This window comes from Vanacampus margaritifer, chromosome 13, assembly GCF_051991255.1.
Source record: "Vanacampus margaritifer isolate UIUO_Vmar chromosome 13, RoL_Vmar_1.0, whole genome shotgun sequence".
In the NCBI taxonomy this organism is placed as follows: domain Eukaryota; kingdom Metazoa; phylum Chordata; class Actinopteri; order Syngnathiformes; family Syngnathidae; genus Vanacampus; species Vanacampus margaritifer.
Window position 1 is genome coordinate 15,814,450 of NC_135444.1, and position 24,357 is coordinate 15,838,806.

Sequence of the window (24,357 nt, forward strand, 5' to 3'; positions counted from 1 at the left end):
TCAATGCTTGCACAATGTCAAGCACTGTGTGCGTTTCACCCATTCTGATTTTCATGGGAATGAGGGAGCTGCTTCGATTGGCCGGGAGTCCTCTGCGTTCCATCTTAAAAAAAATGGCACAAAATGCCCTTGACTATTTGCGCTACTCAAGCAATATAGCAAAAGAAAGAAAACTTCATACATAATGCGCACAGTTAGACTGCGCTTTGTACTGGACTTTTGCTGGGTACATAAACAGTGCCCTATGAACTCAGATAGCACAAAAATACCATAATATGTTAGTGTATCTGCGCCATTTGCGTTTGGATTCCGAACACTAAATTTGTGTTGGAAAAACTACTGCAAAAGTGAGGCAAAATAAATCAGGACAGAAACAGCATGATATCATTTTGTAACAAATAAATGGGACATGCACTGATTTCTCACAAGCCAAGTTTATAATAAAGAAATGCAGTTGATCTATTTCATTCCAGCAGAAAAACAGCAAGATATTAAATAGAGGCAAATAAATAAAAACATTCTTACCATTACCAGCAAATTTGCCCTCCTGCTGTGTGGTGGCCTCAATTTCCCCTGCTTTTTGGACTGCAGGCAGTAATGGAAACAGTGGCACCTCCTCTTTCTCCTGCTCAGACAGACCATCCTCAGCACTCTGTAATCCACTCGCATGGAGAAGCCTGGAGGGATAAGCGTCATTCCCGTGCTCCGGGATGGCGTTGTCCCGGCCGCCCTTGTTTTCACTGGCTTGTGAGCTCAAAGTTTGGTTCCTGTTGGAAGCTTCCCCCATCCCAGGACCAGCCCAGTACTTGAAAGGCTTCATTAGCGTGTTGACAAAGTCAGCCAGCATGCTTTTAGCGGTGTGAGGCTGGGAGGTGGTGGAGGCCGCTGATGGGAAAGTGTCAAAAGAAGCATCTTCTTCCTCTTGGGCCGACCCGCCGTGGATCTCCAGCTCCAACGGAGCATTGCTGCTTTTCGGGTCGTCGGGGTCCTGTCTGTGGGATCGGCTGGTCGGGTTGCCGTCTTGTTTGGTATCCCAACCCTGCACGGGCCTCAAGTGGATGACTACGTGCTCGTCGGAGAGGTCAGAGGAGTTATCCGTGGCCGCTTCGTTCAGGTCCGTCTGAGGGGAGCTCTTGGGAAATGGGCTGAGTGGGGAGTCGGCCTGTGCAGCTGGGATGGCGGCGTGGAGTAAAGCGAGGGCCCGTGCGGCTTGCACATCTGAGGCTTGGTAGGCTAAAAAACACACAAGAGGACATTTTTACTCAAAAAGTACAAAGATTTTCAGCTTTTATTTGTATGCAGTGGTCGGTTAGTGAGGCAGAGTACTGTATGCCTCATTTGATGTTTTTTTTTTTTCTTTAAAAAAAAAAGCATTATCATGCAATCAGCAAGACTAAATATGTAACACAATTAATAACTAATACATTTAGAAAATTTAAAACTTGAAGAAACAGGAAATTGCCAGTGCCACTACAAGCCTCCTCAACCAATTAGTGAGGGATTGCGCAATCTAAGGCGAGGCGAGGCTGCTTGCTGCTGACCTTTGTGTTTCATCCATTTAGAAAATATGCAAACATTTTGACAATGAAAACATGAATATTATTTGGACTCAAAACGAAAATCAATATAAAGCAAAGACCATACAACTAAAATGGACAATATTTTTATATAATCATTATTTATATTATATTTGTATTTGCCCATCCCTAATTTTAACACTCTACTACCCTACTTCCTAGCCAATGTCAATTTGATGCCATTTATATGCCTGACAATAAATATAAAACTAAGGGCAATTATTAGTTAATTTAGTAAAAGTATTTTATTCTGTATTCTCAAAATTAATTTCTTGTGTCTATTTTAATGCCCTTCCTCTTGCTTGTCACACACCGTTTTGCATACACTGCATTGTTTTGGATAAGACGCCATCAAGAGAGATAGTCATGTAGCTTGGCCTGTCCCCCTAAAAAATTTTTATTAAAGCCAATATTGACATTTTCATCTCCTTTCAGCTTTTGGAGAACATAATTTGTTTCAGTCCTTCATGTCGTAAAGATGATGATCTACGAGCTTGTTTGTGACAAATGCACTGCTGCTATATTCCCCAGCTGCTGCTGTTGTTTTGTTGACTTAAAATGAATTGTTATTCACAAGCTTATGACGTGACATCTTGGAATAGAAAATGTCAATCATTCCTACATGGTTGTGGAATTAAAAATATCCTCATAGGAATGTGCATTGGTAAGAATGCGCTGCGAACAGTGGAAACATTGAGCAAAATGACAAATATAAATATTAAATCCTCCATTGAAATGAATGGCGGGCGACCAGGGGTCGAAATTCCCCTATAGGAATGAATGGCGGGCGACCAGGGGTCAAAATTCCCCCATTGAAATGAATGGCGGGCGACCAGGGGTCAAAATTCCCCCATAGGAATGAATGGCGGGCGACCAGGGGTCGAAACACTTCTGAAAGAAACACATACAAGGTGAAAACTGAAAAAAAAAAAATAACATTTTATATATATGATTAAATATTTGGTTAATTAATTATAGTCAAATTAATTTAAAATAAAATGCTCTGTAATTTATTATTCAAGTGAAAATTTTGACATATTTTATTTATTACCTCATTCACAACAGCCCTTGCCCATCTGTCCATTTAAAAAAATAAAAAATAAATAAAAATATATAAAAAAATAAAAACATTTTTTTTATTTTTTATTTACATGTTTTTTAAAAAAAAAAGGAGAGCAATGATGATGTCAAATCGAATGAACAATACTGAGCTCTCCTGGAAAAGAAAAAAAAAAAGTCCAACCATTGGATAGGACCTGTGACACAGTACCTCGGTAGCAGTAAGCGTCAAACATGGCCGTGGTGTCCGGGAAGCCGGTCCTATTGGGGTTGCTGTAGACCGTCCGCACGCCGGGCTGGTCCCCGCCACAGTTCTTCCGCGGGACGTTGATGGGGTAACGCACGCTGCCGTCGGCCAACCAGCCCGGGTCGCACTGGTCCAGGCCGGCCTGCCAGGCCAGGTACAGCTGGCCCACGGTAGCCAGTTGGGCTCCTAGCGCGTGGCAGTGGGTGGAGGCTGTGGCCAGATTCAGTTTCTCTTCCACTGTGGAGTGAAAAACTTCACCTGGGAGGGAGAAACAGACAGCATTCACAAAAGCTGGCAAAAACGTTTGCAGCGCTCAAGGGCAAACAGAACCACTCAAAATAATCCACACAGTCAGATTGAGCCAACAGAACATTCAACCCTGGTGGCGGGGGGACTAAAACCCAAAAGGAAGGACCTTGTCTCCTCCGGGCGCCTTACCTTGTAGCCGCTTGGCGAAGCAGTAAACATCAAACAGTTCATCCGGGAACCTATTGCCATAGTTACGGATGCCCGGTGAGTCGTCACGATCGCCATAGCAACCAGGCCGAGGCGACTGGATGGGATAGCTGCAGAGCACAGCCAGAGATGGTTGAACTAAACAGACAGTAAAGCAATTTCCTCAATTTTTCCAATCAACTGGAAATATTTTCATTTGGACATGGCGGTGATAAAGTAAGTAAAATTAAGTATTTAATTAGTATTAGCAATAGTGGCAAAACAAAACAAACTTTTGCAATTTTTTCCACAGCCTTTTTTTTTAAATAGATTTTTATTTTGGGAGTTTCTACTCTTTAGTAGCTAAAATGCATGCTCATTGGGGTTTGAGTCTGGGGATTTACTTGGCCAATCAAAAAAGTAATTGTTTTGATGGTGTTTTGGGTCATCCGGCACCTGCCTTTGCCATTGCTAGTAACCTACTCTCAAGACTCGCCGATGAATATTTGCTTGACTCGAGGCATATTTCTCCAACCACTTTATTGAGGTTCCAATGTTAGGAATGATTGTCTCCTTCCTAGATAAATTACTTTCATTAGCATCTCGGCTTTATTTTATTTCAAAATTACCCTTAGAAAGAAAATGAAAAAAAAAAAAACATCTCCCAGTGGTGTAATAAAGTGCAAGCACGCCATTCATAACATGTCACAACACGCTCAAGGCAATTAAGAAACAACAAGTCGTTCCCTTTAGTGTTGAATAATTATACTGTACATCCATCTTGCTTGGTGATTGTTTCCAAACACATTTCATACTCAAGCGAGGTGAAGGTGGGAAGTCAGTGAGAGGTTAAAAGCATTCAGAATCCCTCCAGCGCTTTGGTGAGCCGTATTTTAGGCGCCGGCTTTAGCTGTTGTTTCACATGGGGATGATTAAAAGACTGCGAAGCACACACTACTGTACATACAGGATTTTTTCACACACTATTTTCATTGGTAGTGGTCTCTCCTCCCAACCCCCATCCAGCTCATGAATCAATGGCAGCCTCGCTATTAATTGGACACTTGGCTGATGTTCACTTTGAGCCTCCTCAATGCGGACCAATTAGCCGTGTCCCCAGTGGAACCAAGGGGAGTACGAGGGAGGGCGACGGAAGGGGAAAAAAAACAACAACCTGCCAGCGAGACAACAGTCAGTCAGTCTCCTTGACGACCGCAGTAAAGTGTAATTCAAATGTAAATATGAGCCCAGTTGAGCTCGGAGGCGACTAATGCCGACGGGCCTGGTATGGCTGACAGTGGGGAGCGTTGTTCAAATGTGTGCGCAAACATGCCATCAGGAGCAATCATGGAGCGCCTACATACTCTGAAAATAGCTTTGATGCCGTAGCCATTATGATCAGTTACAGAATAGGTCACTGCTTGCTGTTCTCTAACGGTCCACGTGCATGCCTTTCTGTGACTCATCCAGTCTCTCTGCATCTCTGTGTCAACTTGCTGATGACACGCTAAGATCAATTCTAATCGAGTCAAGAAATGTAAGGTGAAATGAAGTTAACCTAAAACGTTGTAATGCATTTTAGGTTCATCCTAAATTTTATTGTATTTTTTTTTTTTTAAAAGTATTTTTTTTAATTAATTCAATTCAATTCAATTTAATTTAATTTAATTTAATTTAATTATTTTTTTTATTTTATTTTATTTTATTATTTTATTTTAATTTTTTTATATATACATTTAAAAAAAAAATATTCTTATTTTTATTTATTTATTTATTTTTAAATTTTATTTTATTCTTATTTTTATTTAATTTAAATTTTTTGTTTTAAATATAACTAAATTAATTAAAATAAATTTTAAATACATTTTATTTGTAGTAAATGATCATTTGCAGACCAATCAAGTGAATGTGGACAAGTTCCCGCACCTTTGAATCACTGTGGTAACAAAACCGAAAGAGCCTCACCGCACAGTCTGGTCCGACAGCCACCCGGCGTCACAGTTCTCATAGCCGTCAGCAAAGGCCGCCTGCAGCTGACCCAGCGTGGCGATGACCGCAGAGTTCTCAGCGCACACCCTCTTGGCGTCGGCAAAGGACAGGGCGTAACGGTCGGGGGGAGCGCGGTAATGAAAGAGCACGCCTGGAGCGGGGAGAGACGAGAGATGTCAGCTTCGGAGCATTGAAACATGAGCATCGTAAACAGAAAGCCACATGGACGTCGTCGTCGCGCACTGACACGTCCATCTGTGCAGCCACTGGAGAATATTTGCATCAGACAGCGGCCTTAAAAACAAACAACAAATGTCACCTTCCATGCATGGCTCCACTCGCTTTTGTTTCCAAAAAAAAAAGAAAAAGAAAAAAAGGATAGCTTTATTTTTGCTCTAAACTCTGTATTTGGAACAGCCTTAACTAGATTAAAGTGGATAAGACTTCTTATTTGTCCCTATTAGTCGTTAGAGTTCATATTGAAATTCTTGAACTGTTGCATTTTTACATCAGATGTTTTTTTTCGTGGTGATAAAACCTTCAATCTCATCTTTGTGAGGTAAAATGCATGCTCTTTAGGGTTTAAGTCAGGAGACCGACTTGACCATGATGAACTGCCCTGTTGATTTGGCAGCGTGTTTCGTGTCTGTCACAATCCTCCCTGGCTGGCTGCTCTCCGGCTGTGGTGGAATTTTCCACTCTGCCACCTGGTGCCCCCTTCAGCTCGTTAGCCAACCACCCACACCTGCAGGACCCAGACGAGGCTCGTTATCCAGCCACCTTATCCGCCATATCGTCTTCGTGTCATGTCTGACTTTACAGTGTTGGCTTCCAGATTGACTACCCGGTTACGACCTTGGTTGTGCTTGACCTTTCCTTATTGCCTCTCACCTGCTTTTCTGTTCCCGACCCGAAAAAAAACACGGATGAAATAAACGCAGAGGGAAGCGATTTGCGGCCGTCACTAACCCGAAAGCAAAGATGAGAGACAGTTTGGGCAGCAAGAAGTAGCAGGAGGAGCAGTGATAGTATAAGAATGTATTTTTTTTTTAGGGGTGTCAAAATTAGTGCGTTAGTTTTGAGTTGAATTAAAGTTACTTTAATGCCACAAATTTTTTTAATGCGCGATTAATGACCACCTCTTACTTGGAAAACCTGTACTGGGGGAATTCCAGTCACAATGCAGCAGACACGTCCATGTCAAAATTTTGTAGTAATAAATTTAATAATAATGCATATATTTGTGGAGACTGTGGTCAAGTTGTATTTTACAGTTTTAAAAATGTGCAGAATTTCACGTTACTTCATGTTAAAGTTTAGGTAGCTCCTAATATGAAAAGAAAAATGCACTAAGCTGTCACCAATGTCTTACAAATGCAATTATGCCATCTAGTGGCAGAAAAATTGCCAACACAAATCATTATCACACAAATTTTTTACACTACAGTATAAACTCAATTTTATGAATTATTATGAAATGGCTGTATCAGTGACTAAAAGATGCAGCCATATTTATATTAGTTATGTTAACAAGAGTATGAAAACTTAGACAAAATATTTGATTGTACGTTAAGAACAGATATAAAATTTGTGATTAATCGAGAGTTAACTATTTAAGTCATGCAATTAATTAGGATTACAGATTTTAATCGCCTGACACCCCTATTTTGTGTGTGTGTAAACTGGTCTAAACTGATTCTAAAGGAATTAAATACAATTGTTACCTTTTATAAACTTTTTTTTTTTTACTGACTGTCTAAAATAGTGGTGACAAACTTTAATTTAGTGATGGCGGAAGTGTGGTTAAAATGAGTGACAGACTGATGGACCAGGCCTGCCTGAAACAATGGCGGACTGATGATGACGGACTGGCGGCTCGTCCGCTGGCGAATGATGAATATTTACTGATGCGCCCGCCACTGCTAATTAGGATATTCATCCATCCATCATCACAATGTCTTATTTTTCACTTACGGACTGCTATTTGGTTTTCATGTTGATTAACAAAAGTGAACTAATATGAATGTAGTTGTCTCATTTGATTCCACGTAATATACCTTATAAATGCGCATGACCAGCGTGTTAAAAACACACTAATCCCTCACTCCTCGGGGTTGCCGTTAATGGTAAGTGCATTGAGTTCGAATTCTTTGAGTTGGCTCCATAGATCTTTACAGGGACTCTAAAGTGCAGATGGTGGTTGTTCATTGCAATTAGGAACACAGTAAGCCTCAATTCCCAGAGCTGTGAAAAAGCAGAAGCAAGCCGTTTATTCCATTTAAATGAGGAAGAAATAGCTTTCCATCTCCACCTGCCATATTTGCTCGCCGCTCACCCAGCCCGGCTCCGTTCCCGTGACGGTCGACATGAAACCAGTGGGTGTCCCGGGCTACTAACGCGGTTACTTTATCAGGCAGAGTGACACGGATCCATGTGAAATGGAAAGCTAGGTGGCTGTGTGGCCATTAGCACTCCAGGCTATAAGGCAGTCCACATCCTTAAGGGCTGTCCCTTTTGCAGAAATATCGAGGCTGTCCAAACAAGTATGCAATCCAACTGGGTGCTTGAGCGAGGAAAATTGTGTTCTCGCACATCATCGTATTCTTCCCGGAGAGAAAAACAGCAAGGGGCCATTCCAGGGTGGACCCGCGGTGCACTATGAATATACAGTATGAACACTTCTCGGCCCTCCAGAGTACTAAAATCCATTCTACATAACGGCAGCTCTCATCGGGTATGTAACTTATGTCCCAACGTACACAATTATATTTTCAAGCTATTTCTCCAGCGTGATGGAATATCTGCAAAAAAAAAAAAAAGTGGCTCCATAGCTTGTAAAGTACTTTCCGAAGCAACCTCTAATTGTAAGGCTACGTTAGCTTCAGAAGCTAAAAGAATGCGGCAGAAGATGCTGTAAAAAATACTTGAGGACTGCTCCTTTTTTTTTTTTTCTTGGAGAGCTCAGTATTGTTCATTCGGTAATTTTACCGATTTGACATGTCATCCTCATTGCTCTCCTTTTTATTTATATTTTATTATTTATTTTAATTTTATATTATGTGGGTGAGAATGTGTACGTAGGTGCGTGTGTGCGTGCGTGCGAGTGTGTGTGTGTTCATTAGTTCACCTAAAACCTATCAAAAAAATCCCATACCGTTCACCTAAACCTGAACACTTCCAGCCAGAGTCGTGAGGCCGTCGGTAGACCAGAGGAAGGACCAAAGAAAGGAAAGTGAATGTGAGGACTGCTCCTAATGTTGCAATCAAAAACGGTATCATTTTGCCACTAAATGCTGCCCTTACAGTACTTAAATTTTCAGGCACGGGAACCTTGAGACTTTTCTGTTTATCAAACTCAAACAGACGTGTCCACTCACATTTTGTGTTGATCGATAAAGCTGCTAACTGTGGATAAATTCATGTAACTTTCCAAGGGGTGATACTAAATAAATATTGCCACTTCTAAAAGACATACATTTTCACTTGATGAGCTTTCAGAGTCTAAAAAAAAAACCTTTGTGAGTTCATTTAGACGAGATGAGTATCATTTCAGTGTACGCTTTTCTGTGCTGTTTTTGTTTGGTATGGCGCCGTGAGAGTACAAAAGATGAGCCTCGGCTCGATAAAGGTTGGGAAACAATGCTCTTGTCAATTAGAACACTCTTTGCAGCCGAGGCTGCCGGTTCTCCGGCTAAACCAGTTCCCCCCCCCGCATCACCACGAGGGACTCAAACAATCAATAGCGCCATGTCTAAGAGACGTACGATTGACTCCGAAATACGTGTGCGGAGAAGCTAAGCAGGCGACCGCAAAAGGGACGTCGTGTTTGAAATGAAAGACGGAATATCAGAGGAGGAGAGTTACATCGCTTTGAACGGAAAATGGAATAAGATCCACGCGCGTTAATAAGTTATTGATATAGCCAAGTGGTATCAATAACGCCTGGTGGATACGTTTAAAAAAAAAAAAAAAAAAAGCATTGGAGTGGATGAGAGTAGCGTGACGGCCAATTAAGACCAAACCCCGGAGACGGCAACTCCTTGCTAGCTATGTAATTGGCTTCCGTCTGAATCATTGGCACTCGCGGCTCGCTAATCAGCTGTTCGACAGAGGTGGGATGTAAAACGGAACGCATTCATATTTGCTTAGCAACGTACATAGCAGCCAAAGAAAAAGGTGGCATTGCCTTACATACATTACATACATTACCTACTACATTATGGACTTGTATAAAAAGTTTACTGTACAACCAAGCACTTAGTTTGGTCTTTCACGACTCCGCATTTAAGTAAACAGTAAATTGTTCACTCCTACTACACTCATAATTGAAGTCCCTCGTAGCTCAAATCTACTCTCCCCATTGATATGAATGGAAATGCCACTAATCCGTTCCGATTTCGAATAAAGAGAATTTCAACTGTAACCTATTGTAAAACATAAATATCATTTAGACAAATACCATCACTGCCAGACTTTTTTGACGACGGAGAATTTACACCTACGACAAAAAAAAACACGATTTCCTGCTTTTATCACTTGTAATCAGTAAACAGGCACAAACTTGCAAAAAAAAAAAAAACGAAATGCCACTAATCCGTTCCGATTTCGAATAAAGAGAATTTCAACTGTAACCTATTGTAAAACATAAATATCATTTAGACAAATACCATCACTGCCAGACTTTTTTGACGACGGAGAATTTACACCTACGACAAAAAAAAACACGATTTCCTGCTTTTATCACTTGTAATCAGTAAACAGGCACAAACTTGCAAAAAAAAAAAAAACGAAATGCCACTAATCCGTTCCGATTTTGAATAAAGAGAATTTCAACTGTAACCTATTGTAAAACATAAATATCATTTAGACAAATACCATCATTGCCAGACTTTTTTGACGACGGAGAATTTACACCTATGACAAAAAAAACACGATTTCCTGCTTTTATCACTTGTAATCAGTAAACAGGCACAAACTTGAAAAAAAAAAAAAAAAAAAGGAAATGCCACTAATCCGTTCCGATTTCGAATAAAGAGAATTTCAACTGTAACCTATTGTAAAACATAAATATCATTTAGACAAATACCATCATTGCCAGACTTTTTGGACGACGGAGAATTTACACCTACGACAAAAAAAAACACGATTTCCTGCTTTTATCACTTGTAATCAGTAAACAGGCACAAACTGGAGTGCTGTGCTTTCTAAATGGCGTCGCCAAGTGAGTGCCGGCTATCTCGCCTTGACGCTCCCTCCACTCTCCTTCCCCACCGTGCGCAGCGTGTTCTGCTGCAGCAGTCGGGCTTTGGCTGTCTGTCTTTCTTGAGCGGAGGTTATGTTCCATGTAATTCAGGTTTTTGATAGCACAATCACTTGAACTTTCTTGGGAGCCATTTTGAGGGCTAATTTACATTGAAGAACAAATATACCTGAAATACAGTCATACTGTTCTCCTGGTGGTCAGGAGAAAAAATGTCATCAGTCAGTAAGTATTAAGTAAGTATACAATATGATAGCTATAAACAACGGATTTCAGTGATATACTGTAGTAGTAGATTTCCGTGACAGACGAGTTTCCACAAAGAATTGTGATTTCGCGGTGAACGTTGTCTGGTTTTTGTCTGGTCTATCCCGCAGACGCTATGATAATAGCTTATCATTATCTAAAATAGAGATGGCTGTAATTGTGTTAGCCATTGCACAACTGTGAAATGATGCAATGTTTTCCCCCCCATTAAGAGCCACCTCGCTCAGTGTACACTATTTGACGATAGCCTAGTCTCTGTTGGCTTTCGCTTTCATTTCATGCACGAACATGGCCTGGCTCAAGGGAACGATTTTTAATGGGTTTGAGTTCGCTCACCTTTATTTCCCTCATTGTCGTGTTTTGCGGACCGTAAACAAGCCCGAGTGTAATGGTCGCATTAGCCCGACATGTCATTATTATTCATAAAGGCGGACCTCGGGTGCAAAAGGGGCCGCCGCACACAACCAAAGAGCAGAGTGTTAATTTGCAATAATAATTAGTGGAGGCCCGAAAAGAGGCGCACTTGAATGACGGTTAAATGGTGTAATTATTGTGGACGTCACCGCTCATCATATCATAATGACATCAAACACGTTAGAAGAACATAAAAACAAGTCAGTGCGGCGGGCTCGGTTTTAAAACCGTTCCACTAGGTGTTATATTTAAGACAGAGCAATTGTGAAATTGATGTTTAGTAAATCAACTTTTCCGTTCAGGGGTTATGGCATCTCCACGGATTCTGCCTAGCAACTGTCTGCTGAATATAGCGAAACTGAGATTTATCACATCAATTCATCCATTTATTTTTTATTTTTTATAACACTTGTTTTAAATAGGGTCATGGCTGAGCTGGAGTCTCTTCCAGTCCCTATAATATGAGCAATGCAGTATTAATTACATAGACAAATTCTACCAAACAGATGCTATCGTAAATATCCCGTAGCCAGAGAAGCTTGCCAGCAAACATTTTATGTTGAGTAATTCAGTATGAATTACTTAAACAGGACACAATGACATGAGATTGGCTGGCGACCAGTCCAGGGTGTACCCTGCCTCTCGCCCAAAGGCTCCAGCTCATCCACCGCCATAATGACGACAAACGCTGTAGTACTGAGTGGTCAGGCGAATTATGACATCACAATTAGGGGAGTCAAGTAAAAAAAAAAAAAATCTTTATAATAATATGTTCAATGTGCTCCCACTTGTCTAACGTAGCATTCTGATTAATATTTTCATTTGTGGAATATAAATTAGAAGCAAAATCCGCCTGCTTTTATCCATCTCAGAGGGCGGCCATTTTGTTTTGTTGTTGTTTTGTTTGTTTTTGGTCATGTTTTGTTGTAAAGAACATTTTTCACTTTACTTCCCTTTTAAGTTCTGTTTCATGTTCAATGGTTGTATCTAGAGCTGTCAAAATGAATCGATTAATCGACAAGCAATCGATTATCAAATTAATCGCCAACTATTTTAATAATCAAGTAATCGTTTGGAGCCATTTTTTTCCCATTTAAAATTGTCCAAATCCTCTTATTTCAGCATATCCACAGTAATTATTCACTGATTTCTGTAGTCCTTCATGAAAGAAGACTCATTATCTTTTGTGTTTAATCAAAATAAGACATTTGCAAACATCTGTTTTTAGTACAACATCAATCCCCCTTATTTTTAATCTCTATACAAATCCAAAGTACAAAATAAACACCAATCACTGGTTAATAAACAGTACTGTACACTCTAAAAACAGTTGGATCAAAAATAACCCAATTTTGGGTCAAAACTGGACCCATCCTCTACTTGGGTCAATTTGCCCCAATTTTGAGTCAAGAAATGGGTCTTTTATTGCAAAATAAAACAACTCATAAATATTGGTGAGATCTTATACTTGGGTAAATAAATTGGGTCATTTTGTATAAAACAACCCAGAAAGTTGGGTCAAATTGACCCGAGGAGAGGATCGGTCCATTTTTTTCTCCTCATTTTTTACCCATAGTTGGGTAATTTTATTGTAAAACAACGCATAAATATTGTTCAGATCCTTTACTTTGGTAAAATAAATTGGGTAATTATGTATAAAACAACCCAGAAAGTTGGGTCAAATTAACCCATAAAGTGGATCAGTCCATTTTTGATCCATAATTGGGTTACTTTTGACCCAACTTTTTTTAGAGTGTAGTCAGGGGGAAAATGCTTTTGTAATACACTTTAATGCAAAATTGAAATAAATCCGATTAATCGATTAATCTATCGACTATCCAATAGATTAATCGACTAATCGGATTTATTTCAATTTTGCATTAAAGTGTATTACAAAAGCATTTTCAAACTGACTACACTCTAAAAATATTCGATAGTGACAGCACTAGTTGTATCACACATTTTTGTTTTTACACCGCACTGACCTGTGACCTCCAGCGGGACATTGTCTCGCTCGTCGTTAATGCCCACAACAACTTCACAGCGGTACAGGCCGGCGTCGCTGGACCGCAAGCCCGTCAGAGCCAGACTGGCGTTGTATCGGTTGTCGCTGTAGCCAGGCAGCGACACCCGACCCTGGAAAGCTTTCTTCACCTGGCAGAGGAGAGAAATACGGATGAATCAAACAACCAAGAACTCGATGGGTTCTTCTGCGTTCACCGTACCTTGACCACATTGTCTTTGGCCACCAGGACCGACTGTTCCTTCTGCGAGCCGTCCGTGCCTCGCTGACCCCACACCTTGGTCCACTTGACGCGGGGCGGCTCGTGGGGGGCGGCGGCACCGGGGCGCAGGGTGAAGAGGCAAGGGAGGAGCACCGTCTTGGACAGCTCCTCGCTGATGCCCTGATGGGTCACCTTATGCATTCGCACCACCGAGTCGGTGTCACTTAAGCCTGAGTATGAGAGGAGAGATACGCTGCGATTCATAATATTTTTTAGGGAGTGTCAACAATTCCACAAATTTAGGGTTACCTTTATAACAATTTGAAACAGTAGAAGTAGTTGTAAATTTCAAAATATATCGGTGAATTTGAAGTAGAGCTCGACATTTTGCTGTATTTCATGTTTAATATTAATGGAAACACCAGGAATGATTGGAGCCTCGGAAATACCTGCGTCCGGATTTTATTATAAACGTCCTTCGCCTTTAAGGACAAGCATCATTGTAAAGCTCTAAGGTTGTTTGTCTCACAATGCTAGAGGGAGGAAGGGAGGGAGGGCGTACAGAGCAACATGAGAGCTTATCTAAAGCTCTGACTAATGAATGAAGAAAAAAGGAATGGAGGAAAAAAAAAAAACATCAATAGGGTAAAAAACAGGGGAAAAGGTTGCACAGAAGGAGGAGAAAATGGCCCCCGCTGCACTCACGGCGCGATGGGATCCAAGTTACATGCGAGCACTGCTGTCTGTAATGACACGTCACAAGGGGGTGGTTTTAAAGGGCAAAACCGTGGCGTTGTCGCCCGTTTCCTGACAACGCTTACTCCTCAAACCTCAAACCTCCGACCTTGACTCCCACTTTATGAAGCATCAAAGAGGATTTGTGTTTAGAGTGGCTGCTTATTCTCGAACAACACGGTCATCTTTGAAGCTCAATGGAAGGATGAAAAGGAAAAAATACACTCAATCATTTCCATTATTATCTTCATTACGATTGTACTGTATCGGATTTCTTTTTACGGAGAAAAATCCAAACATTTTCTACCATCCAACCTATTCTACCTGCCACTGTAACTTCCCTACATCCAAGTACTGTAAGTTTATTTATAGAGCACATTTAAACACAGATCACACTGAACCAAAAGTATTGATTGTGGGAATACTGAAGCGTTCCCACATATGTTATTGTGATTTTTAGTCTCCACACTTTTTTTGCCGTTAAAGAACTCCCACATAATAAATTCCGATTTTCACCTATTACGCCTCCCGGGGTATATATCGTCTGATTCCACATTTACTTACAGTATTTGCACAATTTAACTCATTCACTGCCATTGACAGCTATAGATGTCAAAAAAATAATTTTAACTATTTTTATTAGTTTAACTTTTTTTTCTCTCGATTTTTGTTAACAAGAGTATGAAAACCAGGATTTAAATTTTTTTTTTTTAGAACAGATATAAAATGTGTGATTAATTGTGAGTTAACTAGTGAAGTCATGCGATTAATTACGATTACAAATTTTAATCACCTGATGCCCCTCATTTTTAATAACCTTTTCTTTAAAAAACAAAACAAAACAACAACAATCTTTTTAATTTTTAATAATTTTTTTCAATTTACTTCATAATCACATGCGTTCAAATCTGAGCATTCAGCTTTTCATCATTCCTACTCAATTTTTGCAGAAATTGCACTTCTGTCTAGTTTTCTTACGATATTGTCTAAGGAGAGCAAATAAGTCGTGATAACTTACATTGATGTTTCTGCATTTGGCAATTTATTATTATATTATATTATTAGTATGGGATTTTTTTTTAATAGGTTTTAGGTGAACTAATGAATACACACACACACACTCGCACGCACTCACACACGCACATACACATACTCACCCACATACAAAAAAAAAAATTATATATATATATATATATATATATATATATATATATATAAAATAAAAATAAAAAAGAGGAGAGCAATGATGACATGTCAAATCAAATAAACAATACTGAGCTCTAAAAAAAAATAAAAAATAAAAAAGGAGAGCAAATAAGGGCAAAACACAAATAAACAATGGGTCTCGAATGGATCCCTGGGGGACACCAAGTACCCGCCTATAGATACTGAACCTCCTGGTTTTTTTCTACCTACATACTTAGACTGAAAACGAAAACAATTGGAACATGTACATTCAAGTTCAAATGTGTTGACTAACATATTTGCCTCTTAACCCCTAGGCGTTATTGTGACCATTTTTTGGCTTTTTGTTGGTTATGACAAAGCCATTTCAAAATAAAATACTGCCCACGGGTTAAGCGTGAGAAGAAGATGGGAACACCATTTTACCACATTTTAATCATGCACAGCTGATAAGGAAGTACTTTTTTTTTTTTTATTCAGTGTACCTACCTGACCCCTTTCTACCTTCCTTCCTACAACTTACCAAGCTAGTAGAAACTACTGAAATGATGAGAAAATAACTTGAACAGGAAGATGGCAAAAGCACAAGAATTGCTCTTATGAAATGGCAGACGGTGTGATAAAAGTGACTTTGCGGCAAACTTCTGCACACCACGCATGCACACATGAACACAAACAGAAAGCACATCTTTAGGAGTATATAACACCCTGGCTGCTGTCTCTCCATTTGCGTGGAGCCCCTTGGAGGATGAGGCACTGATCTTTGTTTACCGCACACTAACATTTGTAACCCTTCCTCTTAAACACAGCCATCGACAAAATGCGCAATAAAAGAGCCGTCCTGGAAGACCGGCAGGTTTGGAGCCAAGACAAGGCGTATTCCTTTTCCAGCTGAGCTCCATCAATAATCTTTAATCCCTCTGCCAGATTCTTGTCAGCTCTCACCTTATACTCACACAAACTAACTTTGTGACAAGCCAAACAAACTTTACAATGTCACTCACATTCCGCTTGTGCGCGCCATACGGATATTTATCTCCAGCCTGGCAAGCTGTGAGCTGCACAGCCAAAATCCAATGAAATTAATTTGCGAAATTCCCCCCAGAAATCAGTAAATTACATGGCGGGTGAGGGGAAAACAAAAAAAAAAACAAAAAAAACGCAGCGCTCTTCCTCAGAGGTGATTAACATAAACTAGCGGGGGTGCTTATTGCTAGTGTTATAAATCTGCATTTAGATGGAAAAGTAATCACGAGCCTTGCCTCGAGAGAGACTGACGTGTTGCCTCGGTGACAAAAGCCAGACAAAAACTCCTTCTGTACGTTGCACTTTAAATGTTAACGGGAGCTTTTTCAGTGCACTGGGGTCAAAGTGCGACTCGGCGTGGCGCGTGCTCGGGCGAGACGTCACCGGCGGCTCATCTGTCTCGCCGTACGAGGTCTTTGGAATTATTAAGCGACACGTGGGAGCCCTTACGTGTCTCGCGCTGACGCAAGGTGCGTACAAATGGCATTTTAACAGCCGCGGGGGTGCAATTACACCCGATGTCTTGTTTTTTCCCCCCCCCCCGTCTGTGATTTTCGCCCCGGACCAGTCAAGTGCGTCCTCTCCCGTTGTTTCCGCTCTACCCCAGGCCTGAAGCTGTTTACATGTCGTTAATTGTGCACATTTATAGCTGCCTCGCTGCGATTGGTGGATTGTCAGGAAATGACAGCCAATAGGACGCAAAGAAACTCGGATCGCGGACACATTATGTCGCTCGTAATTGCGGTGTAATTTATTATGTGATTGAACGCACCGTAGCCATAATAACCTGCAATAATAGATTGATAGGGATTCATTCAGTAATATGTTAATTATGGGGGATGTTGTTGTGTACAATTGCAAAGGAGCACATTGTGGCTTTCTAATTGCGGAATCTTAGAGGCCTGTTCTAACGGGAATTAAAGAGACTTTTATACCAAAAAATTATTGAATTTAATCAGTACAAAACTGACATTATGGTGAAATTTAAGTATTTTTTGTTTTTTTATGAAAACATGATTCATGTTGAGAGGTGGAAATTTGTTAATGTCCCTATAGAATGTTGCCTTGAGATACGAGTTAAATTTGTTCACACTCGTACACTCCCACCACAACTCATCTTTCCCCATTGAAATTCAAGTGGAAGTCAACCGTAAACATTTCTTGACAATAATATGTTATATGTGACCTCACTAGTCCAAACATGACATTCTTATTAATATTACATTTGTGGAATAGGAGTTATGAAGCAAAATCCAGTCGTTTTCTCAGGGGGGGGGGGGGGGGGGGGTCATTTCGCCACTTGCTGCCGACTGAAGATGACATCACAGTTGCTCAAGGCTCAGGCAACGACCAATCGCAGCTCACCTGTTTTCTGAAGCTGAGCTGTAATTGGCTACCTGAAAACCTGAGCAACGTTGATGTCATCTTCAGTCGACAGCAAGTGGCAAAATGGCCGCTCCCTGAAATGGATAAAAACGGCTGGATTTTGCTGCCTAACTCATATTCCACTAACACAATATTAACCAGAATGCCATATTTAGACTAGTGGGACTGCATAGAACAGACATGGGCAAACCCCGGCCCGCGGGCCAAATACGGCTCGTTATGCGTTTCAATCCGGCCCGCCGAATTTATCCAATAAGGCTAGATTTTTTTATTTATTTATTTATTTATTTATTTATTATTATTATTATTTTTATTTATTTATTTAATTTATTTAATTTATTTAATTAATTTATTTATTTATTTATTTATTATTTTTTATTTTATTTTATTTTTATTTTTTATTTTTTTTATTTATTTATTTTTTTGTTCAGCTCAGTGGGCGAGTGGTTAGAGTGACCGCCCTGAGACTGGGAGGTCATGGGTTCAATTCCCGGCCGGGTCATACCAAAGACTATAAATAATATGTTCTATGCCATAGAACATATTATTGTCAAAAATGGGGTTGACTTCCTCTTGAATGAAAATGTCATTAATCCCCCAAAAAGAAAAAGGAAAAATGATTCAAATGTATTTTTACTATGTGACGTTCATGTCAGGACTTTATGTTGCCAATTCTGATACTATTATCAAAGAGCGTGGAGAACTTCTTACTAATGATTATTTTAATGATTGATTAATTAAAAAAAAATTCAAATCCTTTTTACGATTTTACTTCGGCGAACTTGGAGCTTCACCCAATGCAGAAGAAATATCACCAAGCCACCCACACATGGGCTTAAACACACGGTCTAAGGAGCGAGGCCTGCAACTCCCCGTATAATGTATGTTGAAAGAGAGGAGGCGTTTGATCAGCGCTTCGTGTCTCGCTACAGTGCAGATGCCAACATCAAGTCCGCCGGTGACCCTGCGTGAGTGCACATTTGCATTGACGCGCTCTGCCGGGATGGGTTCAAAGAGGATGCCGTCGTGCTGACATTGTCTCGTGTAAAAAAAATAAAAAATTAAAAAAAGAATGAAAGAAAGAAACTTTCACTTCACCTCTCGCAAAACCTGCCAAGTAGCACACGTTCTCTGAGCATCTTTGGGAGCTTTTCATGTCCCAGCGACTGACTGATTAAAAAGGTCTGTCTGCCGATCTACTCCTGTGTTGGTGCAACGCAGCGACTCAAAGGGAGGTTGCTGCCACCGTTTGCTCCGTCTGAGGCGAGACGATAAAGTTCACACTTCAAAAATCACAAACACGCGTAAACATTCCGAACTCTTGCAACCTCATCGCAAATGGGGGAATGTCACATTTTCTCCAAGCAGCACAGTTTGCAATGATATTTTAGGTGTAATGGCAACAAAATAGATAATATAAATAGAGCACAATATTCTGTGGGCCTCGCAAAATCTGTCAAAATCCAGTAGAGCAGCCCGGGAGCGAAGGGGGTTGCTTCAGTGAAAATGGCCTGGGAGTGAATGAGTTAAGAAAAAAACTACCTTCATTGTAAAAACTAAACAGATCACCAAGGTTGAAAGCGTGCAAATTCATGATGTTCCTGATGTTTTATATTCGTATGAAATGATTAAACTATATGCATCGTGTGTGTAAGTCTGCGAGGAGCTACAGCTAAACAAAACAGAAAAATAACTACAAAAATAGCTATGATTTTCCTTCAGTTTTTCTTTCTTCTTTAGCAGTTACATCGCTACATTCCTTTCAAAATAATAGTTGTGATACATATACATAATTTAATTCTAATGATATTAAATGAATAAAAAAAAAAAATGACATCATGATTTTGAAAGTTTTTGACCTTTAACCCTATAACCCTTAACCTAACCCATGTCAATCTGTTTGGTTTTTACAATGAATCTATTTTCTTGATTAACCTGCTCTTATTGTATGAGGGCTAAATAACCCAACAAAAATACAGTACATTAAGCAGGAAAATATTCACGAACTTTACTTAAAAAAAAAAAAAAAGTTTTTAAAATGATTTATTTATTTATTTAGGACGAGAACTTTTCTTACACATCCCTGATTAGCGTTTACATATTTTGTGTGCCGCAGTATCTCCATATAGTCCCAGAGTTCCTCAGCCCAAAAACGAACAGAGAATGCTTCACTTGGCACATACGTCGCCTCTGTTTGTGTGACACAGTGTGTGCGGCGGCATAAACCGAACCACCTGGCACATGTAACCGCAGGCTTTCCAAGAGTTCTGTTCTCATCACCCCCTCTGCCTGGGACTGGGAGTCTCGAATCGGAGTGCCAACAAGTCTGTTTCTTTTTCTTCATTCCACCAAAAGCATCAACAATACGAGCAAGGAAACAAACACCTCGGAAGCCGCGGAGAGCACATGCCCAAAGCAGGTAGCGCAAGGAGACTTACAGGAAGGCATACATTTCATAGCACGGCTCTGAGGCAGGCTTTACAAAACACAGGGAGGAGCCATTTTGGGAGCGTTTCTAGACAGACAATGTAACAACACTCAGAGGCTTAAAAAAAAAAAAAAAACTAGTACTGCAGCTTACTGAGTCACTTAGTTGTGAAACTCTTCTTAATTTATTATGTATGTCTGCGTCATACTGCCCCTGGTGGCTGAGTCACGTACACCGGAAGGAGCACAATAACAATGGGCATTAATGATAATAATGCATTGGATTTATATAGCGCTTTTCTAGACACTCAAAGATGCTTTACAGACCTTCCAAACACCAGTGTGAGTAGCAGTGAAGGCAATGTGTGTGAAGTGCCTTGCCCAAGGACACAACGACACACCACTTGGGGAGAGAGCGGGGATCGAACAGCCAGCCTTCTAGTTACTGAGCGACCGTTTCTACACCCTGAGGCACGATACACACACTGTTTAAATCTTTACATTCTATTTTAATTAGGTTGTTAATGTAGGTTTTTTTTAGGGGTGTCAGGCGATTAAAATTTTTAATCATAATTAATCACATAGTTAACTCACGATTAATCACAACTTTTATATCTGTTCTAAATGTACAATAAAATATCTAAAGTTTTCATACTCTTGTTAACATAAAAGTGGGAAAAAATGTTTAACTAATAGTAATCTCAAAATAATTCATAAAATTGAGTTAAAATCAAGAACATATTGAGTGTGATATTGATTTGTGTTGAGGTCATTTTTCTGCCACTAGATGGCATAATTGCATTTGTAAGACATTGGTGACAGCTCAGTGCATTTTTTTTTTCATATTAAGAGCTATTTAATCTTTAACATGAAGTAACATGTGGAATTCTGCACATTTCTAAAATTGTAAAATACAACTTGACCCCAGTCTCCACAAATATTTTTTTAATTTATTAGTGCTAAATTTTGACACGGACATGTCTGCTGTGTTGCGACTGGAATTCCCCCAGTACAGGCTTTCCAAGTAAGGGGCTGTCATTAATCGCACGTTAAAAAAAATGGTGGCGTTTAAGGAACTTTAAATTAACTCAAACTTAACGCACTATTTTTTACACCCCTAATGTTTTTATATAATGCAATACTGTGCAGTGTTACATTTGTTATTTAAAAAAAAACATTTTTGGGAGTGTTTTTTTGGGTCTCCTGAACGGATTGATAGCAATTCTATTCATCTCAATGACGAAATTTGATTTTAGATATGCACGCTTTGATTTACCACTGTATATGACACATTGGTGTAGTTTGTCAGTTTGTACATTTCAAGTTTGGGTGGTGAAAAAAAGTTTTGTAATCCCCACTGTGAAAAGTAAACGGATATAACTTACAAACAGACAAACAAGCTTGACAGGCGGGAAAAATGATCCGACAGCTGAGATAAGCATTGCATCTCCCTGTCTTAACTCTGGCTTTATCAAGAGTAAAACAGTGTGCCACTGAAGTGCAAAAAATAACTCTTTCTTGAGTTGCTGACAAAAATGAGCGGATTAAGATTGTACATGTAAAAAAAAATGAAATAAATCAAAGATTAAAAAGATGGATGAGAGCATGGTGGTTCTCTCTTTGAAGCTCTAAGCTGTCTAAACTCGCGGAATAGACGCCTCAGTGGCGGGAGAGCCGCCATGGCTTTTTTATTATTGGAGCGAAATGGACCAAAAGACAGAAATGTCAAGATTAACTGGAGTTGTTTCCGTGATGCTAATTGCAAAGCCAACGACGGCAAGCGAGCGATTACGACTGACGGCTCTGACTTATGTTGGTTTGCACGTGCATTCAAGGCGACTCATTTCTTGTTCCGACACGAACATGACTCATAAACATTACACGGACTTGTTTGGGGAAATAAATGAAGGATTAGAATGCTGTGGAAGTTGAATGATTGTTGGATGTCCTGCTTTCCTCTATTACTGTACAGTTGTACGGGTGGAGTTGTACTTTTTTTGTTTTCTTGCTTGATCAAGTGAGTGTACTGCGGCATCCCCAAAGAAACATGGAGAAAATGAAGCCGATGTGGTATGTCGGACCTCGAAAACACAACATACAGTACCTTTTATTCATTTGAAGAAGTACCACCGCCCGAGCGATTTTAAAAGCACGAAAATGTAAGCGAAGACCGCACTGCCTCAGGTGCTAGCACACGTAGCATTAGCAATTTTAGCATTAGCTAAAACCACTTAGGCGTCGGAGCAAAGCAGCCATGAGACATGTGATATCTTTTAATCACGCACATTTTCAAGTAGCATGATGTTAACGCCGTATGTAGCATCATCACTTAAAAATGAGAATGTTTACATTTTAAGACTTTTACATTATTCCAGAGAGGGGGCAAGCAAATCTGTTTATCTTTGGCTTTTTGCATGCATGCTAAAACTCAAGATTGGAAAGGAGTTCACTGTATTTTGTATTAAATTTATTGTACTGTTGAATAAAATCCTTTTCATTTTGTTTTGCAAAAATACTTCACTACTTTCCTTTCTTTTCTTTGGTCCTTCCTCGGGTCTCCTGACGGCCTCACGACTCTGGCTGGAAGTGTTCGGTTTAGGTGAACGGTATGGGATTTTTTAATAGGTTTTAGGTGAACTAATGAATACACACTCACACGCACGCACACACGCACATACACATTCTCACCCGCATAACAAAAAAAATTAATAAAAATAATAATAAAAAAAAAAAAAAAGTTACTACTACAGTACATGTGACTTTTCAGTACAATTTCAAAACAATGTAAATCAAAATGGTGCTAAAAATAGAGATCGGAGGATATGAAAAAAATTGTGATCATTTCATTCGGTTCAAAGAATCCAGAGGTTGCGTGAAGTCGGGTTTGGACTCACCCTGGCTGACAGCATGAAGCAGCAGCAGGAGTGGCAGCAGGTTCTGCAGTCCACACGAAGGCATCACGTCGCGCATCCTGCCGGACCTGAAGGCGGAAAAGAAAAATGTAGGAAATCAACAATCTTTGAAGGTGGCGGCCAAATGTCTTCGGATTGACAGCTGTCACTTCATTCGTCATTGTGATCTACGGCCGCTTGTTCTGGCGCACTCCGAAGATCTTTTCAAGGCTCCATTGGTTATTATAAGGCTTTAAAAGGAGGGGTAGTGAGAACAGACTCAACTGGCTGCTACTGTCATGTTTCATCTCTCCCGGGTGTCATTTAAACTATAGGCCATTATCTTTATACTTCAGAGGACAAGTAGCTCCCATTTGGACACTGACAGCTCACTCTTAATGACTTTTAAAGCCTCGTATTGCTTTTGTCTTTTCCCATGTACGTATTCCTAATCGGAACCATTGGGTGGATTAAACCAACTCCAGCGTGCACTAGCTCACTTTGATGACAGGATTGGTTGAACAATGTGTTCAAATTGGTTACATATTCAAGTTTGGCTTATTGGTAGAAAAGAGACAACAGGGATTTCAATTGAATAAATGTCATGCAGACAAATTTACTTTGAGGAGGGGGAATGATCCTACAAAAATCAAGTTAGCGTGGTTTAGTTTCAATGTGTTTTTAAAGCACGGTGATTTGTAGAAAACATATTTTAGGAGCGACTTCAATTTCTTAGTTTAATGACTAATTAATAAAATATTATATAAATGATACTCCCTAATAGGCTAACAGGTATTGACTACCCATTTTGTAATTAGTAAACAATTTACATATTTCTGGAATTTACTCAAATGTAATATATATATATATATATATATATATATATATATATATTTTTTTTACACAGTAATTGATAGAACATGAACATATTCGTTGGACTACTTTAATGTTTTTACATTTATGAATTTATGAATGAAAGTTTGCATATATGGAGAATTCTTTCAAAAACATGCTTTGTGAGTGTAAATTATGTGGGTGGGGGGGGATATTTTTTAAGAAAGTTCAGAAGGAAGTTAAAAATAATTTAGTTTTAGTTTTAGTTTTGTACACATTTTGTATGCATAATTGTGCCTTTCAGAAATCCAATAAATTATTATTATTAGGCTAATAAATATTTCTTACATTTCTACGCCTAAAGGAAATTACAACCATTTTTAGTGTGTGTGTTTTTACA

General features: G+C 39.6%; 1 protein-coding gene across 1 annotated transcript in view; it reads right to left on the bottom strand.

Annotated features, from left to right (window-relative positions):
- Window positions 1–24,357, bottom strand: part of ncanb (neurocan b) — a 115,963-nt gene that overhangs the window by 58,402 nt on the left and 33,204 nt on the right. The window contains exons 2-8 of the mRNA XM_077584278.1: window positions 23,127–23,212; window positions 13,474–13,703; window positions 13,234–13,402; window positions 5,284–5,458; window positions 3,322–3,449; window positions 2,848–3,141; window positions 526–1,233 (exon numbers count right to left, since the gene is read on the bottom strand). Of these exons, the coding sequence (XP_077440404.1) occupies window positions 526–1,233; window positions 2,848–3,141; window positions 3,322–3,449; window positions 5,284–5,458; window positions 13,234–13,402; window positions 13,474–13,703; window positions 23,127–23,202 (1,780 nt within the window). The 5' untranslated portion in view covers window positions 23,203–23,212. The remainder of the gene's footprint in view (window positions 1–525; window positions 1,234–2,847; window positions 3,142–3,321; window positions 3,450–5,283; window positions 5,459–13,233; window positions 13,403–13,473; window positions 13,704–23,126; window positions 23,213–24,357) is intronic.